The sequence below is a fragment of the Lycorma delicatula genome, chromosome 2, assembly GCF_047948215.1.
Source record: "Lycorma delicatula isolate Av1 chromosome 2, ASM4794821v1, whole genome shotgun sequence".
In the NCBI taxonomy this organism is placed as follows: domain Eukaryota; kingdom Metazoa; phylum Arthropoda; class Insecta; order Hemiptera; family Fulgoridae; genus Lycorma; species Lycorma delicatula.
In genome coordinates, this window is record NC_134456.1 from 13,233,608 (window position 1) to 13,254,556 (window position 20,949).

The 20,949-nt window shown below is 29.1% G+C and overlaps 1 protein-coding gene across 1 annotated transcript in view; it reads left to right on the forward strand.

Annotated features, from left to right (window-relative positions):
* Positions 1 to 1,474: 1,474 nt before the first annotated feature.
* LOC142320472 (putative glucosylceramidase 4) overlaps positions 1,475 to 20,949 on the forward strand; it is a 60,917-nt gene continuing 41,442 nt past the window's right edge. The window contains exons 1-4 of the mRNA XM_075358289.1: positions 1,475 to 1,614; positions 5,412 to 5,552; positions 14,849 to 14,929; positions 18,118 to 18,321. Coding sequence (XP_075214404.1) covers positions 5,525 to 5,552; positions 14,849 to 14,929; positions 18,118 to 18,321 — 313 coding nt within the window. The 5' untranslated portion in view covers positions 1,475 to 1,614; positions 5,412 to 5,524. The remainder of the gene's footprint in view (positions 1,615 to 5,411; positions 5,553 to 14,848; positions 14,930 to 18,117; positions 18,322 to 20,949) is intronic.

Genomic DNA, 20,949 nt, shown 5'->3' on the forward strand with positions numbered 1-20,949 from the left:
ATGTTCGTATGTGTGTCCGATATAGACTAAAAAACTACTGTACCGATTTACGCGCGAGTAAAAACGTTAATGGAAAAACGTGGAAAGGGAAAGTGAAAGGTTAAATTTTTTGAAATTCCATAATGTTCAGTTTTTTAATGTTTTATCGAACTTTCAGTTGTGTTGATTTAATCTGTATATTTACTAAAATCTAGTAGTAGCCCTGAAGCACTGCCGGGGTCTACTAGTCTTTTTATAAACACCACCAACCTTCATGAAGAGAGTAAAAGCATCCATCTCTGCCTTAAACTTTATATCAAATACTTAACTCTAATTAGGTAGTAAGATGTTACGTAGGAAAATATGAAGCACTTTCTTGTAATTTGTTGTGTTCTTCAAATTTTTTAATTTCTTTATTTTAAGTTTTCAAAATTCACATTCTCTAGCACTGTCCCTTCCATATTCACTCAGTAGATTTAATATTTTCATCACATTAAGGTTTGTGTACCACAAGGAACAATATTAGGAACATCAGTATAAATATTAATAATGTAGTTTGCACAAATGGCATGGGAATAGCTGTTGTACAGTCAGAAATATGACAGCAAATAGATGAACAAAATCTGATAACCTATCTTTAATCTGATAGGTTATAGGTATGAATATCATTTGGCCATGGAATTTTTTCTTCCACTATAAAATTAATTTCTCATCTTTATCATAAAGGAGAGGCAGCTGTAATTAGTCAGTCAGGTGTCTTTTAAGAGGTAAGATTAATTTGTATAATTAGATTAATTTATAAGTAAATATTAACAAAAAAATTTGATGTTTAAGATTTAGATAATTTTCATATTCTTTGTTAATATTTTGAGATATATGAGTAGATATATGAGAAATATTTTAATTTAAAATAGTTTTATAAAGCTTAACTTATATTTTTTTAAATGGCTGATTTATTTAATTATAAGTGTAGAATTTTAAAGTAGTTATATAATATTATTAAGTTAGACATTTTCATGCATATTTCAGAAGAATATTTTCATGCCAAAACAATAATGAAATGAATAAAACATTATTATTGATATTTTTTTTCATTTTAGAGGCTTATCTTCATCCTGCAATATGCTTTGATTATGTGTAAGGATTGCACCCCACTTTGTAGAATGTATATATACTCGGCATCTTATTACAGATGAACAGAAGCTAATACTTATAATAAAATTGTTTCTGTTGGGCTAATACAATTTCATTATCTGTTTTGTTGTACCAGAACTTGCAGCATTGGGTTACATCATTCACAGATTGGAATATAGGTTTGAACATACATGGTGGACCAAATGTTTATGAAAATACTGCATGTGATGCCAGCATAATAACAAATGAAACAGCCAATGAATTTTATAAACAACCAATCTATTACATATTAGGACATTTTTCAAAGTTTATCCTTCCTGGTGCTGTTATCTTTGATATCCACTCAGTTCCTGACAGTGAAATATTTAATTTACAATCAAGATTTACTTTTACTAACAGTTCAGGTGCTCCATTTCCAGCACTTATAAGTGATTTTACTGATGTAAATTGTGTTGGAGCTGCAAACCCTGATGGCAGCTTTACCATAATCTTCTACAACCTGTAAGTAAAAAAAAAATAATAATTACAAAAGATAAACTTTCAGTAATTAATTATCATTAAAAACCAACTATATACACACCTAAGTAGTAAGTTTATTATAAACTTTGCAATATTTATATTATGCCCCAAATGAAAGCTTTTAATTTACGAAAAAAGCATTTTATTTATCAGTTGGCAAACCAATTACATCATTTGAAAAGGTAAATAATATCATTAAATATGGATCAGGATATTCTCACAATTTTTTGAAATTCTCTAAAATTTTTGATTTGTTTTGCTATAAACTGCATGCCATCAGTAACTGTAGTTTAAATGCTAGCCTCAAATTTACGCTTTCAATTCAGGAATCGTTCCTATTTTCGCTACACAAAATTGCAACTTAATGAATCCCCAAAAGAAAAATTGCATTGTAAGAGATTGGACAATCTTGGTGGCCAATACACTTTGCTATTGCAAAACATAGTTCCCCATTGAATTTCTGCTGCATCAAGTATTGTCTGACGATCAGCTTCATTAATCAGGTCAACAGCATTGATTGAGTAGGCAGTGTGAGGATGATAATAACTATACATTTCGTCTACTATACTATGTTAACAGTGTATTCTAACAGTACTATAAAATACAACTATACAGCAACTAACATTTTTTACTAATTCACTACTACTCGCTGAAGGTCAGGATACTTGATGACATCATGATACTTTTATTCACTACCCAAATTCATGGAGCTCTACTTTCTGTTAATTCTAAGGAGATATTGCATAAACACACTACAGACAACAGAGCGCTGTGAAACAGTATACCTAAAAAATATTACATACTAAACTTACATTTTTTTGTAATTCCTCACAAAATTTTATACTCACTTTACTCTTAATTTAATTTATTATTTAATTATAATTATTATAATTCTAATTACTGTTATAATTTATTTAATTATAATTATTTATTTACTTTATAAACTTATAATTTTTTAATTCCTCACACAATTTTTAATATAATAAAACCTACGAAAACAATAACTACCATATCATTAAAAATAATTTAATAGGTAAAAATCTTACCACTTTTTTTTTAACAAAATCTTACCACTTCGAAACACTGGATTCCCTCCATTATATCCTTGTATTATATTCTTCATCACTCCCAGAAGCTGGCGTTGACGACAAATCATCTCTATCGTTAATTATTAGTTCATTAACCACAACATCGAGAAAATTATCTAAGTCCCACATCTTCTTTTCTTCTTCTGTAACATGCTTCATGCAATTTTTCCACTTATTAGTTGGTAACTCGTTCACGCCATTTTCAAGCAGGATTTTAACGTCTTTCATTTTATATGTATTATTATATCAGGCAACATAACCTTTTAGTTTGCTCCACACTAACTCATTCGGATTAATGCTACTGTGATAAGGGGGAAGCGTTAACACCATATGACCTTTTGTTTTAGCCAAATCATCAAATAAAAATGTATTAAATTTGTCACAATTGTGTTTTACATGTTCAAGGAGTTCTGTTTTTAAACTGTTTTCTCCAGAGTGGATATTTTTTTATTGCAGCCATAACGTAATTCGTGTTTCCTCCATGAACTGTTTGGAATATTTTCCCCTCATAAGCGGATTCATGCCAGTAATCTCCACTCTAAAAATCCATTTTCATGTGTATACAAAACTACAATTAAAATAAAATTAAAAATATCCAGTTTGGAATATGTGAATTTATAATGTTATTTTGAAGTCAGTGATAAACAACGATTTTTGTTTATAAACGTCCAGTAGTTACAACAGCTTGGCATGTACAATAGTGTGTTGTATATGCACACACTACCACATTTGCAGTTTATTTATTTCATATCTCCTAAGAATGAACAGATTATACATCACACAATAGATTGTTTCACATGGCGAATCACAGATGGCACCATCCTGCTGGAACCACATATCCAAAAACTATGCCGACCAAATGAGGCTACTAAAAATTCAGTAAGTTAATATGATCATAACATTCACTATTGATAGTTACTGCATTTCTCCTCATTTTCCTCATAAGCCATTCTTGAATGATCCAGGATTTTCTAAGCCCCAATTTTTTATAATTTTGACTTTTACATAACTCTTAATATGGAATTGCATCTCATTTACATTCAATCATATCCACTCGATCAAGTGGACCGCAATTTTCAAAATCGCCGTTCACTTGATTCACCAATTAATGAATGCCTTGGCATTTCAGATGGTCAACTGAATTTAGTTTTTGGGTTCCAATGATAACTGTAATGTGTTATCAGGTTTTGGGGGTCTAAAAGATGACCTCCGGTAAAGCTGATTAGGGCTAGGAATGTAGGGGATAATGTGGCGACCAGGACTGGATATTCAACTTTCCTATTGATATTGATGATTGGCCAGGCTTGTTCCATGAATTTGTGTTTCAGGTTATCATAACGTATCCATTTTTCAGTCAGTGACAATACAATGCAAAAAAACCCTTACTTTTTTGCTGTTAAAGCGGCATTCACACATGTGAAAACACCTTTCAATATACTTTGCTTCAATTCATATGACATCCAATTTCCTTGCTTTTGAACCATTTCCATAGATTTCAAACGTTTACAGATGGCTATTTCGGTCACATTTAATGCTTCTGCCAATTCTTATAGCATTTGACATTGATCTTCGTCCAGCAAGCCCCCAATTCTTAGACTTCAATTATTTTGGTTGGCCAGGGCGCTCCTTGTCTTCCAGTTCAAAATCTGTACTTTGGAATCATCTAAACCAGTACTCACAAGTTGAAATTAATGGAGAATAATAGCTGTAAGCTTCAGACAGCAAACTAAGACTTTCAGATCCCGATTTCTTCAAGTGAAAACAAAAAAGTAACGTTTCCCACAAATTCTGTTTTGTTGGTAGAAAACTCGAGTTATTCAGTGCTCTAAAAAAAGTGTTGTTTACATTTCAACTAAATGATACATTGATTCTTAAAGCCTAAAGACATCTTTAGTACCAGTCCAATCCTTACTAGTGCAATGTGAATGCTAAGTCATTATCGTGGTAAAGCAGTTTCACAGATGATGGCGGTGAATTAATAGAGGGCTTTAGATGAAAGAACAAAGTCTAGTCTTGGAAATTATGGCCGTAAAACTAATTGGTATGTAATGCTGAGTTTTATGTTATGTGATTACAGATGAAGATGAACTAATGTGTACTGATTATGAAGCAGTGTTCAAAATACGTCCATAAAAAACTAAGCCTTCAACGTATATTTGTCTGGGGGTATGGGCATTTTTAGATATACTGTACTTTATAATGTAACTATTGAATCCTTGATGAATATTTTAATATAGGACATCTTTTATAACAATTCAAATTTGTCCAATGTTTCTTTTATTTTGATTTTGATCTCATATATTATTTTTCGTCATTGGCTGCATCTTTTCTGCTGTCTTCAGTGGTGTTTGTCTTTCATTAATACTCTTGGTCTTTAACGGAGTAAGGTTACCCATATTCATATGGATTTTCTTTTATTTTTCTTGTAGAGTTAATAGAGATATCATAAGTAATAATGTTAAGTAGATAAGATTAATATACTTGACTTTAAGATGAGTAAATGGTATTACGTAGAAGTAAGATTATGGGTGACAATGTGTGGCCTTGAAAGCCTGTACAGAAAAAAATTACATTTTTAATGAATAAAACTTATTTCAAAATTAATTTTATTTTTTAACATTTACAGTACTATAATATAAAAAGTAATCACTATTTCTTATTGTATGTTACAGATTTTGATTTTTGTTTCAGAAAAGACTTACCAGTACATATTTCTGTTCATGACCCAAAAAGAGGAAATGCTTTCTTATTTTTAGAACCTAATTCTATCAGTACATTACTTTACTGGTGAAAAGACTGTCATCATGATACACGTTTGGTTCATCATTAGAAGTAATATATAAATGATTTATTTAATTCCAAATGAAAAGAACAAGGATTGTATAAATGTTTGAAGAAAAATAATTAAAAAATAATTAGTCAAATGAATTTTTACTATCCTTTACTCTTTCTTCCCTAAGAAACACTGAGTTTACATCAGTATTGCTATAAAGCAGCCCTCTTGTGTATTGGTTGCTATTCCTTAAACTATCACTAATAGGGAGGCAATCTTGGACAGTAGAATTATTATTATAAGTAGATTTAATCCTTTTGAGACCATGAGTTGATATTTCAGTTTGGAAAAATAAATTTGAAAATGACAGTGAGCCAATACATTAGCCATTTTAATACTAAAACAGTGACACAATGATTTCTTGGCCTATCATTATTTTCTACAGTATGTGCTTATTGTTAACTCAGTTGCTACAAAATCTATGCCCAATGAAACAAAATTAATTGTACTTTGTGTTTCTTGAGATCAAGTCTCAAGTAAACAAGAACCTTCTCTATAAGTGTAAAGAGATACTGATCATCGTTACAAAATCAAACAACTATGTTATACGAGTAGCTGTGAAGTGAAAGGTAAATATTCATGGTGGCTTCATATATAATTTAATGTAGCTATAGTATTTTCTGAGGGTTTTTCTGATAAACTGGTTTTTGCTACTGTGTATTAGAGAAATATGATTATTTCTGTACTTTGTGAACTAAATTCATTATGGCAACAAATGAATATCTTTGTTTTTCAAATATAAAAAAATTTGTTATATACAAACTTTCATGTTAAAAATTAACCTAAAATATTTATTTGCAGACATCATCTTCAAATTTTCAAAGATTTATACAACAAGCAATCTAAAAGTATTTATATTTTCTTAGAAATATCTAACGTAATTATTTTGTGATACTTGAAAATTTTTTTTTAATGCACTTACTGGAATTTTTTCTAACAGACATTATTTTTCAATTCATTTAAAGAAAAACAAAAACTAACAAAATACTACAAGTTATTAGTTTCATGTTAATTTTAACACTAAGTAAAAATTAAATTTTAAATCTGGCATTTTGGAATGCAGCTTTACTTGATCCTTGGTTCATTTAAAATTTACTCCAAATCTTTACCTTCCTCCTCTTCCTTCCATAAATTTCCTTGCTTTCCTTTCAACTTAATAACTCTTTAATTGTCTTCATACAACCTTTTGATTATTTGTTTAAACATATTTAGAATCCAATGTCCCACCTCCCATATGTAGTGTGCAGTAAAGAACCAAAAGTCCTGGTAAAATTGCTAATTATCATTTTAATGGTATAGTGTGAAAATAGAAATATTAATTAAATTAAAAAAACAAAATAAATTTGTTAAATTACCTAAACAAAAGTAAACCTTTCTTTAATTCTGACACACACAAATAATATAAAAGAATGAACACATTGTATACAAATACTTCTTTAATAAACAAAAAATAATCAAAAGAAGGCCACAATAATTTTTTTTAGCTGTACAGAATCAATCAAATAAATACAGTGACCTACACTTATTAATTAAATTAACATGTCACAGATTTCTTGATCAATTGGCATTCCTGTGGTTGTTGCAGCTCAGGTTATATTTTTATTGTTGCTTTGTTTGTATTGTGAATCATTACACCTCATAAAGCAAAACAAATATGCTCTAAAAAGTTTTCTTATTTGATTACAACTAATGACAGTGATAGAATAACCGACTAAAACCTGCTTAGCCTACAAAGTAATAAGATGACAATGTTTTATATCCTCTCAGTCACATTTTTGAACAAGATTCCTATTTTACTAGGTTTCTGTTGCACAGGGAAAATTCTGGTTTCCAGTGTTTTGTTAAAAAGTAATTTGAAGGTCAAGACAGGCAATTTTTTCCTTCAATAAGAATCATATTTATTATTATAAATGATCACATATGGTCTTGCTCCTCTCCAAATTATTAACTCCTCCTTTTGCGTAGCTGATAAATCATGATTATAATATTACTCCTCATTCCCCATACTATTTAGTTTTAACCTCTCATCTATGTTTGGTCACTTTAAAATTTCATAAACTACATTATTTCTTTAATTAATTTTTCCCTCTTCTGAATCACCCTTTTTTGTGTTTTCAGCTTTTGAATTCAACAATTGTAAGAATTAATTAAAATTCATTAATTCTAAGAAAAATCTTCCCAACTTAGTGTTAAAATCTCTAACAATAACAATACATTCAGCGACCTACTTTTGTTCCAAGTCCTCTTCCAGCTCATGTAAATTTTTTCTTCTCATGGTTTCTTGTTCTTAGGAGATGCATACACCAAAATTATGAGAAATCTTTTATTCCTAACTTTAATGCTACAGACCCTTCAAAAATAGCTTTAAATTTCGTAATCCCCTCCTTAGAGTAGCGCTTAACTATATAAACCTTCTTATTATATAAAATATATAAACTAACTTCCTTCTGAAGCGACATTTACTACCACTAGAATGCTATAAATTCAAACCATTTTTTTGTTTCTTCTACATACTTGTAGCTGCTTCTCATCTCTGGTGATCCTATATAACAGTACATACTCTCCAATGCAATTCAAGTTCTGTCAAACAAGATCACAAAACAATATTCTAGTATTTAATTTATCAGTATTTAGCAAACCAATACTTCTTTCTAGCTGTCATTAGACTTAATACTTACTTCCCCTTTCGAGTGTGCTATTCAATTCTTGAATTTTTGCTTTCTCTGACAGACCCGACAGTAGTTGAATCAGTCGAAAAAATTGTTTTCCAACTATCCTCTTATTTCAGGCTTGTATTGTTTACCTTTATCGATGATCTTGATAGGAACATTTCCACCTCCAGTTACTAGTTCCATATGTCCCTTCTAACTACCATTTTCCTTCACTCAGCTTAATTTCTACATTTATTATACTTCTCTTATTGGCTTTCCTGATTCACTTTAAACTTCAGCAGATTCACTACATTCATATATCTATTATACTGTCCTTCCTCATTTTCTTACACTTATCTCTTTACCGTAACATTTTGTTCTGTCATTTTCTTGAGTGAAATCTCCTCCCTTTCTTGCCTTTTATTATGTAGTACATTAGCATTCTTTAATTAAGAAGGCTATACTTTTTGCCATCCGCCAAGAGCTTATCCTTTTTCATCAAGACATTATACCTTATATTTTATTTTCACTGCAGACAGGAACACCTCAATTGTGATTTTTTTCACCTACAAAATCTTGAAATCTAGAATTTTCTTGTTTTTTTCTTTTAAATATCATTTCTCTAATGACTAGATACAGTCGGCTAAAACAGGTTGCCCTTCCTTTTCAGCACATATAGAAATACTATCGATATCATATTTTCACATATTCACTGCAACACACTTTAGAATACTTATAATATTATCACGCAATACTGGGATATTATTTTTAGTATTTAAAACAGAATTTTAAAAATTATTTGAAGTAGAATTATTTTTCTCATTTCATTTAAGATTTTTCAAGACTAGTATAAAAATAAGTTATCAATTTTTATTTTCCTGACTAGTGCTATAGCTATAGAAGGGAAATCGGTCCAAATTGGGCATATGTACATGTGTGTGTTAGGTGTCACCCCAAATTCACCTTTTATCTCCAGAACTGCTTGACTGATTTTTCCCAAACTTTGATTACTTTTATATGATGCATTTTTAGTATAAAAGATCAAGAGGTTGTCACTGTAAAGCAAGGTCACCCTCAGTATCTCAAGATTTCGCATAATTATGGTCTTATTTTTCTTAAGCGCATTTTCTAACAATTAAAAGATAATATTTCTAAAAAGAGATTTTTTTGCAAAATCTTACTCCCATCCAAAAAATGCTGTAAATAAACTAGTAGCTAAGTGGTTATAGTGTGTCATTGGTACCTCCTCTCACCACGAGAAGCGCTAATGTAACTCTGACGTACAGCTGTTGCAGTCGCCTTTTTTTATTATTTAACCACCATTATATATTGCTTCAAGGGATAAGATGAATGATTAATAGCGTGTATGGAAATTCCATGCCATGCCGCCGGGTTCGAATGTTACAGTCGCCTGCAATGTTGTGACATCACGGGTGAGCGGTAGAATTAAATGAATGAAGTATATTTAAAAAGTAAAAAAGGATTGATTTAATATGCCGCTACTACCGCCACACCCACGCGAATTAAATACAGTATGCGCACGCGCTTTAGTTAGAATAATTGAATTAAATTAACTCGGCCTCCATGGCTCGAGCGGTAGGGTCTCGACCTTTCATCCGGAGGTCTCGGATTCAAATCCCGGTCAGGCATGGCATTTTCAGTCGCTACAAATCATTCATCTCATCCTCTAAAACAAATAACTAACGATGATCCCGGAGGTTAAAAAAAAATTATATTTAAATAAAATTATAAATATTTTTAATTAAGTTGTGTGTGTGTGTAAGCTGTACATCAGAAAAAAGCCGCGTGACGGGAAAGTCCTACAACTATGTTGTTCTTTTTTTTTTGGATTAATATGATGATCATATGTTATGTTTCCTTGCTTTTTTTAAGAATAGCAGTTTAAAAGGCTATGAAGAATTTCTAACAAATAAATAATTATCTAAACTTGTTGCTACTTTTATTCTTATTTAATTAGAAAGTTTTTAATCAGAATTTTTTTCATTTTTGATTTTATCTATTGAATTTTTTTTATACAAACACTTTAAAATAGTTTTATCATATTATGTAAACACAATAAGTACATACATAGTATGTTGTTATACTTTATCATACATTAAGTGAATTCACATGCTCTAAATTCAGATATTTCTTATCAAATTTTTTTTTCTGTTTAGCCTCCGGAATCGCCGTAAGGTATTACTTCAGAGGATGTATGAGAATAATATGTATGAATGTAAATGAAGTCTTGTACAGTCTCAATCAACCGTTCCTGAGATGTGTGGTTAATTGAATCCCAACCACCAAATAACACTGGTATCCACTATCTAGTATACAAATCCGTAAAAAAATCGTTGCCTTTGCTAGGATTTGAACTTTAGAACTCTCGACTTCGAAATCGGCTGATGAGTGTTACCCCCGCTAGATCAACCCGGAGGATTTACCAATTAAGCCTATTACTCTTCAAGATCTGCGAAATCGAATTGATACAGCAGTGAATTCAATAACCACGGACCAGTTACCGATAAAAATAACCAGGGACCAGTTCAAATAATTAACTGTTATTTATAAATCTCGATTTTTATAACCTTGTACGAAGTAAAGGAAGTAATATGATCGCGAAAAATTTCGGTTTTCAGATTTCAACGGAAATTTCCCTATGACCATTTTCGACCTCACGTCTGTACATACGTATGTGTGTATGTATTTCGCATTGCTCAAAAACGATTAGGCGTAGAATGTTGAAATTTTGGATTTAGAACTGTTGTAACGTCTAATTGTGCACCACCCCTTTTAACTTGACCAAAAATGTCTAAAATAAGCCCAAAATCCCAAAAAATTTGGATTTTGGACCTTTTCTTAACTGCAGTAATAAGCCATTGAGAGCTTTTCAGCGATTTATCATAAGAAAGAAGCCGTAATAAGAAAGGGGAGTCCGACAAGGGTGTTCCCTATCCCCGTTACTTTTTAATCTTTACATGGAACTAGCAGTTAATGATGTTAAAGAACAATTTAGATTCGAAGTAACAGTACAAGGTGAAAAGATAAAGATGCTACGATTTGCTGATATAGTAATTCTAGCCGAGAGTAAAAAGGATTTAAAAGAAACAATGAACGGCATGGATGAAGTCTTACGCAACAACTATCGCATGAAAATAAACAAGAACAAAACAAAAGTAATGAAATGTAGTAGAAATAACAAAGATGGACCGCTGAATGTGAAAATAGGAGGAGAAAAGATTATGGAGGTAGAAGAATTTTGTTATTTGGGAAGTAGAATTACTAAAGACAGACGAAGCAGGAGCGATATAAAATGTCGAATAGCACAAGCGAAACGAGCCTTCAGTAAGAAATATAATTTGTTTACATCAAAACTTAATTTAAATGTCAGGAAAAGATTTTTGAAAGTATATGTTTGGAGTGTCGCTTTATATGGAAGTGAAACTTGGACGATCGGAGTATCTGAGAAGAAAAGATTAGAAGCTTTTGAAATGCGGTGCTATAGGAGAATGTTAAAAATCAGACGGGTGGATAAAGTGACAAATGAAGAGGTATTGCGGCAAATAGATGAAGAAAGAATCGTTTGGAAAAATATAGTTAAAAGAAGAGACAGACTTATAGGCCACATACTAAGGCATCCTGGAATAGTCGCTTTAATATTGGAAGGACAGGTAGAAGGAAAAAATTGTGTAGGCAGGCCACGTTTGGAATATGTAAAACAAATTGTTAGGGATGTAGGATGTAGGGGGTATACTGAAATGAAACGACTAGCACTAGATAGGGAATCTTGGAGAGCTGCATCAAACCAGTCAAATGACTGAAGACAAAAAAAAAATCATAAGAGGTATTTATTTTCATTGGTTCCAGATGTATATCCAAATGAAATTTTAATTAATGAAATACTTATTTGCTCTTACAATGGTAAGGTACATCGGTTCGAATCCGACTTCATTTTATTTTTTTTTAATTGAAAAGTACATAACATTTTATTTCACTAATAACTTCTGAATTTTTTTATATATTTTACTTTATTGTTATTATTGAATTATTATTTATTGTAAATTTTTGTTTACATCGGAGGTTAATTACTAAATCAATAAAATTAAATTTAAAAAAATTTTACTGGTGCTAAGGAGAGGATAAAAATAATTTAACCGTTAAAGTTAAGAAAAACTTCATATTTACTCAATACGACATTGGTTGCATGAGAAAAAAAGTTTCACATGTTTAGCATACGACAAGCCCCATCTTCTTACAATTCCAGCAATATTTTTGTCATCCCTTGCCGTAAAGATTGGTCATATCAAAAATTGTTTCAGACAAATGTTTTAGGTAATGTTTAGTGGACAAACGACTCTCGATGCGATATTATGCCTATTACGGGAGATATGATTTTTTTTTTTGTCTTTGAAACCCCCATTTTTTCCACCCCGTGCGCCACTGGTTGGTGATATCAAAAAACTTTACTTACATAAGTTTTAGGCCCTTGTCTAAAGAATCGTAGGAACTTAAAACGAATTCGATATTGTACTAAAATTAAAAAAATTTGTTTTTTTTTTCGAAAAAGCCACCTCATTTTCACCCCTATGGTCCGATTTGACCGTTAATGAACTGGAGCGAGATTTTGGGTTAATTTTTTTTTAAAGAAACAATTTGAAAGTGATTGGCGCAAAATTACGGCAATTATCTGTTCACGAAGATATGTCGAAATTTTCTGGAAGTCGAATCATGGTACCCATTATCAGATTTTAGCTTTCTTATGAAAGCTACCTAAAATCTGATGTGGACAACACATAACTTCCTTGTACGCCTATTAAATTACACATTTTATTATATTATTTACTGCTCTTCATTTAAACTTATTTCATTTGAAAGTGACATACAATCCTCCAATTCTTTAATGAAGTCGACAGTTTACACAATTCTATTGTGGTAGATATCACAATGCGTCACATTTTTCTGTGGTGTCCGTATCGGCGTTTTATATTAGTTTATATGTAAATTTTGTTCACGTCGCTCAAGTAGTTATCGTGTGTAAATGAGAACATGTCGAATCTGTAATCAATCATGCACACATAAGTTTGAATCCGACTTCATATATATATATTTTTTATTAACAATTATTAACCTCTGTAAAAATTTTTGAATTAAAATAAAAGTACATAAAATTTTAGTTCACTAATATCTTAAAATCCAAATTTTTTTGTATTTTGGGCTTTTTTGGACACTTTTGGTTCAGTCGATTGCAATCAAAAGGGAATGTGCGCAGTTATATGTTAGAACAGTCGTAAAATCAAAATATCAACATCCTACGGCTAATCGTATTTTAATTATGCGGTATACAAACGCACATATGTACGTACGTCACGCCGGAACTAGTCGAAATGGATTCAGAGGTGGTCAAAATGGATATTTCCGTTGAAATCTGAAAACCGAAAGCGATCCAAGTAATTCCTTCACTCGAACAAAGAAGTAAAAAACATTAAATATTTTAGTTCTTATAGAATTAATTCAAACTCAAGTCTTAATATAATGATAGAATTTTAACATGCTAATCATCAACTTTGATATTTGGGTATTCAATATTTTATTAGAACAAAATACCATTTATTCGAGCCTATTTGGTAAAAGATCATGTAGTTCTTTTATGATGAATGTTTTTTTTTTTTTTATAATTTTAGGAAAAATTAATATTGGAAGCTGTATTACTAGCAGCTGAGATTAAAAGAAACTACTGCAATGGAGATCCATCACATCATTGAAATTTTTGTGCAGAAAATTACTGTTAATTAATACATTGCTCTTAATTTATAATTTATAGTATGTAATTATTAAATCGTTATTTTCTTCATCATTTTTTACCAGAAGTTAGCAATAGTAGACGCTGTTGCTAACTTCTTCTTTCTCATGGTAAAAAAAAAGTTTACCATAATTTTCTTACTTTTTATATGCAACCAAAACCTCATAACAGCTCATACATTTTTCACCTCTTATCTAACACGTTTTTAAAAATTTTTACTAGCATTCCATTTCTCTTCGATGATAATTATTTTTCATGTTTTTTACTTATATCATCCCATCAGAACCTCTATCATATCTCTACACCTCTATCTAACACTAAAAATACACCTGGAAAAGGATCTTACATTTACTAACATCAGCTTAAGCAGGTTGTTGAAGTCTCCTTACTTAGTGTAGTGAAATGCTGCATAGGTTGATGATGTTCTTTTTGAGCAGCAATGCCTAGTAGAACAAAACCTTTTTTACATATATTTTGTATGACTTTAACAATAAAAATTGTTAATATAGAAGGATTTAAGTATTTAGAAAGTAAGGCATTAAATCTACTATTTTATAAAAATAGTTTAGTTTTTTTTTGCTGTTTTAATAACATGTAAGTGTAGTAAGCAGTTTTTATTGAACCATATGTTTTTAATTACCGAAAAAAATATGTAATGTTAATGAAACTGGTGAATTTTTTTAAGTGTTATTTAAACAAGTAAATGTTTTAAATGATTGTTTGATCAAAGGTGTGGTCTACCTGAGATATAATATTTGTTTGATTCTTGTCATAATTTACAACATAAGTATAATGATAATGATATATATTCAGGTACGGATATAAATAAGGTATTAATTTTCAGCTCTGTTTAAATGTCCAACTGTCTATTGTCAAGAAATGAATTTCATAAAAACAGCTATTTTATTACTCTTTATTTGTCTAGGTATGTTTTTATGAAAGATATTATTATGTTTTATTAGTTTAAGTGAATAAATTATAAGTACAATTTATTTCTAATAAATGAATTTAGTTTTTAACTTTTATTGATTTTTATTTATCGAAAAGGAATGTTATTGTTTTTCTTTCTTTTAATTATTAGAAAAGAAGGAAGTGTGAATAATTCTGCCTTCTTTTGCTACAATTATTATTATTAGTAATTATCTTCTAAGTACTAAGTATCATTATTTTCTTTTATAGCCTAACTGAAAGGGAAAAATAGATACATTTATGAATCTGCAATATAACTTCTTAATTATTTAATACTAAATAATTTGAAACAGATATAAATGTGTATTTATAAATAAATATAGGTTTATAAATATTGAATATATATTCATATGCAAATGCATTTATGTGAATGCAAACAAAGATACAAAATTTAAAGACATTATGTCTAATGGGACAAAAGATCAAATACAAATTGCTAGAAAGTTAAGAAGGAAAAATGCATATGAAAGGAAAAATTTTAATTTGCTTAAGGAAGCAGTTCCAGAGAGAAAACTATAGTAAAATAGACTAATGCCCCACTAGCTCAGGCTAATTCAAGGAACTGCATATGTCATCTCGGCTTGTTAAAAGTTTTTTTTTTGGTATATTGTTGATATTATCTAAGCCTGGGTTCTTTTCATCAGGGGATATGGTGTAGATCACAGTTGGAATTAATATTTTGGACATAGGATGTCGGAAACTATGATGAAATTGGGAGTTATATTCTGTTTCGTCATAAAGAAAGTATCTTACTGCCTTTAATAAAAAAATTGACACAGTACATTAAAAAAAATATTTATTGAATGATGTCATTTAATATTAATGAAAATCTTGTAAAATTTATTACTGGATAAAATAAATTATTTTAGAAATATTTAAACGTTTCCGAAAGCATGTACTACCACATTAATACATATAAAAATTTAAAATAGTTGAAACTGAATAAGATTTTGACTTTATAAAATCCTTTTTTTTTTAAAGAACATCAAAAAAATTTGTAGTAGAATAGTTATTGCAAAAAATGGAAAGAAAAATCAGTCTTGCTTTTATATCTGTATTAATTTTTTGAAATAGAAGCGCAAGACAAAATAAAAATTTTAGGAAATCGCATTAGTTTGTTAACCTTAAACTAAATTTGTCTTAGTATACTTATTTTTCTAAGAAAATAAAAAAAAAACATGTGGAATAGTACTTAAAAAAGGGAAAATCAAACTTTCTTTAAAAAAAATATATTTCCATCAGTTTGCTAATCAAAGAAGAAGAAAAATTGAATAAATGTTTGATTTTACACTACATACTTTTATGATCAACAGTATTAGTATTGTTTCAAAGTTTACTTGTTAGTGGATGTCCTTTAAGATTTATTTTATTTGTAATAACAGTATTATATTAATATATTATTAAAATACACAAATGAACAATAACATTATTGTTATAACATTTTAAAATCTCTTCTTTTTTTTAAATTAAATTAGAAAATTACAATTTTTTTGTTTCAAATGAAAACTATAAAACGTTTTACAAAAAAAGATAAGAGAAAAAATTTTAGCTTGTGAAATTTGCTTGTATTTTTCATATAAATTATGTGAAATGAGAGTGTTTTGAATAATAGTCTAAAATCATATACTTTCAATACCTAAAAGTTATTCAAAATTTATTGCTCACAAAAGTTAACCTGGAAATTTCTGTTAATTCATAAAAATACCATCATATAAGTGAGGAAATTCCTTACAAAATCTATTTCTGTCATAATTGATATGATTAATGGATAGATTCAAGTCCCTTAACAACTTCTGTGTTCTTTACTTGCAATGTAATGCATGCATTTTTGTGTACAAAAGTACTTGAATGTATTTGTTGCATTAGTGGTTATATTTTTAAAAACTTTCTTTGTGAGCTGTAATTTAAACGTTAATTTTGTTATCTATAACATTTTTTTTTTTAAAGTTAGGAAATGCATATAGAAAAAAGATAGCTTTATCAAAAAGGATTAAACTTACAGAAGATGAAAAGAATATTTAATATTCTAATTTTCAAAGGTCTATTACATACATATTTTATTTTATACAGGAGAAAAAATTAAATTAGATAATTTTACAAACTTTGTAACATCTCAGCATTGTAATTATTTTTTATCAATTTTTATTTTGATATGTGTAAAAACAAATCATTTAACTTTGTAACTGAAAGATCTCCTTCTAAAAAGTGACCATCATACACTTATGTAATCATTTGATATGTGCTAATAAAACTTTTACCCGACTGGGCAAACCAAATTTGATGTAAAATTTAATATTATTTACATCCACCTCACTGAAGTTTCTAAAAATTATAATTAAGCATAATGTAATTATAATTAATGTTTAAGCTGTTTAAAAAATTACAGATTAAGCAGACAAAGGCTAATTCAATGCAACAGAAATCAGTTTTATGTTGACATATAAACAACATCTTTAACTAATTGTGAGACAAAAGCAGTATGTTTACTCATTTAAATCACCCCAGGCAGTACTGCCAACTACATTTTGCTACAACAATCCATTTCTATGGTTTGAATCAATTCAGGAATTTTTTTTAAATGATCGTGTGTTTTACTGTATTGCGTACTGGGCTACACTATTCAGTTTGCTAGTATTATTTTACTACATTTTTATGATATTAATCATAGTCAAAAATAATTCAGTTTTCATTATATTGTTAAATGTTATTAAAGTTAATTAAATTTATAATTAATATTGTATATTCATAAATTTTATATATATTTTTTTTTAAATTGGAAATTAATTACATGCATTTGATTTTATTATGAATCTTTAGTCAATTCACTTCTTTTCTATACTTTATATTTGTTAGTGATTGCTTACCGATAATGAATTTTGATTTCAAAATACTTTTGCTAAAATTTTTAGTTAAATTGGTTATGTTATGCACACTTATACATAAACAACAAAAAAATTAGTTACAGTAATTACTAAATTAGTATAACTAAAAGACAACACATGAATTTGTATAATATTTTTCTTATATTTGCTAACTAATGCACATTTCCCACTTTATAAGAAAAGCTCTTATTACAGGTAGGATTTATACTATTATAATTTTTCTTAAACTGCTCTTACATTTCTACGTACTTTTTTGTTTCAGTTTTCTGCAATGGGGATGTACCTTGCAACAAGGTTAAAACAGAATATGGTTATATCTGTGTTTGTAATTCTACATACTGCGACACAATAAGTTCACCAAAAAAGCTACCAGCTGGGCAGTTTCATATTTATTATACTAGTGAAAACAAACCGGGTTTTAACCATGCAACTGGGTTTTTCAAAATGCAATCTCCCTCTGCTCACGGTAAGGTGAATTATTTAACAGATTTTAAGGGTTAAAAATTTTTTTTTATATTCTTAAAATATGCATGTAATGAAACAAATGTATTTGTTTATATCATTATACTGGGCATCTGCTTGCTTGAAAAAATAAATAAATACATTTTTTATAATGACTTCGTAGTTTAATCATATTAAAATTAGTAAAATTAAATTATCACTATATTTTGTTACTAGCACATTTCAGTAAAATATACTTTTTCTTTTCTGTTGAAAATTCTTAATATTTTTATATCAGTATAAGTTTTTTTTTGTTTTTTTTTTAATGAAGAGACTTATGACTGAAAAAATAAAACATTCATTTAAAAAACTGAACTATTCCAATAATGAAATGATTTATGAAGAAAGCACAGGACATAGTTTTTGAAAAACTTGTAATTGATGATATAAACATTATAAAAATAGTTTAACATAGTTATAAATATACAGAGCTAGTCAAAAGTATGGAAACCTCTTAACAACTTTAAAACCATTCCAGATAAAATATTGTAACTTTCAGATAAGGAATCAGTTAACATTTGATTAAATGGATATTATTGAATAAATTTATTTAAAGAAAAAAAATTATTTATTAAGCAAAGCGTTTGCTTATTTACTTACTTACATTTCATTTTAATAACTGTTTGAAATGTCCTCCTTCTGCTGTTTCACAGTGTGCCAGTTGGTTGTAAAAGGATGATACTGCATTATTAAATGATTCCCTAGTGATATTTTGTGCTGATTCTTGAATTCTGTTTTGTAAATAATCGATATCTTGGGGCTTATTATGATAAACAATGCTTATTAAGTGGTCCCATAGAAATTAATCCAATGGTGACGTCAGGTGATTTTGCTGACCATTCTATTCGATCCTTTTGGCCAACCCATCTTGCAGAAAAAATGCATTTAAAATTTCACATACCTAAAGACCAAAGTGAGGCAGGGTACCATTTTATTGAAACCATTTATTTTGGAAGTTGGGGCCAACAATGTTTTGAATGTTTGGTATGATATATTCTCATATTTCACTGCGTTTAAATTTCCATCAATAAATGTAGGCCCTATCAATCATCATCCACCAATAATACCTGCCCATAGATTTACTTTGACTAGATACTGTATGTGCATAATGATACCAGAATGGATTAATATCAGTCCAGTATCGACAATTATAGTAATTTACATTCCATTTAAAAATAACATGGCCTCATCACTAAAAACTATGTTGTTAATAAATTAGGATCTGTACTATTGTTCATCATAATCTCACGGAACTCAAGTCTTCGAACATAGTCATCTTCATTAAGTTCTTGCATCATATGAATTTTGAAGGGTTTGAAATTTTCACTTTTTAATGATTGAATCACTGAACTTTGGCTATTGTCGGCTAATTCTTGTGCTGCTCAAGGAATGAGGATTCTTAATAAATTCTTGCATAATCTCTAACAATTTGTTGCAGATTTAGGCCTCCCTGGTTTTCCCCTATTATTAATGCTTCCTGTTTCTTCAAATCCTTTGATGGTTTTTGACACTGTACCTTTTGAAGTAGGATTACAATTATTAAATGTTGTATTTAACAACTCAGAAACTTTATTATATGACCTAACTCTATCACCAAAGCCCTTATCATTAACTGTATGACCCTCTCCTGTTCACTAAGTGACATGTTGATAATAACGTTAACAGTAGCTCAGAAAAAATTAATTCAGTAAAAAACAATTACCAAAAAGATAAAGAAGATGTAAATATCAAAAGTGACTTACAAATGTGTTTAAGATAGACGAAATAAATTAGCAAACCGATCACAATACATTCTCGTAAGAAACCACAACGTAGTAATGAAACACTAAATGGTGTAATAGTAATAGCAATGAAGTAAGCTTCATTTTTGGAACAATGGGAATAGACTGTCAATCATCAGCTGATCAGCATGATTATGACAGTTTTTTTTTTTATTTACTCATTAAATTTGAAAAAAGATTTTTTGTTTTAAAAAAAAAAATTTTTTAATCCTTTAAAATTTATATGTAAATTTTAAAATAAATTTTAATTACATTAATTAAATTTTAATTTAATTAAGTTTAATTTCTTTTTATTTAATTTTGTTATCTGAACTTACTGAGTTAAGAATTCTAAAAATCCAAAATTATCCCGCCACCATTTTGGGTACAGGCATTGTCCAATTTTTTTATTTATACCATTTTTTTTATCTTAAAGAGACCATAAAAATGATACCACACAAAGAGTGTTTACCATTTAAAATATTTGAGTTACAACCCCTGAGCCACCTTCCCAAGAAGGGGTTGAAATTTTATTTCTGATAAAATGTAAAGTTGACTGTACCTTACCTGAAAGTTACAGTAATCTATCTGTAACAGTTTTAAGTTTGGTGAGGGATTTCCATACTTTTGACCCACTCTGTAAATTTATGAAAAAAGTTGACAAGACAGTTTAAGGATTTTGCCATCACACGGCTTTTTTCTGATGCACGGCTTACACACACATAAGCACTCAATTTAAAATATTTATCATTCTATTTAAATGACATTAAATATGAATGTAGCTTTATTTCTTAAAAGCTATATTATGTAATAAATTATAATTTACATCATTA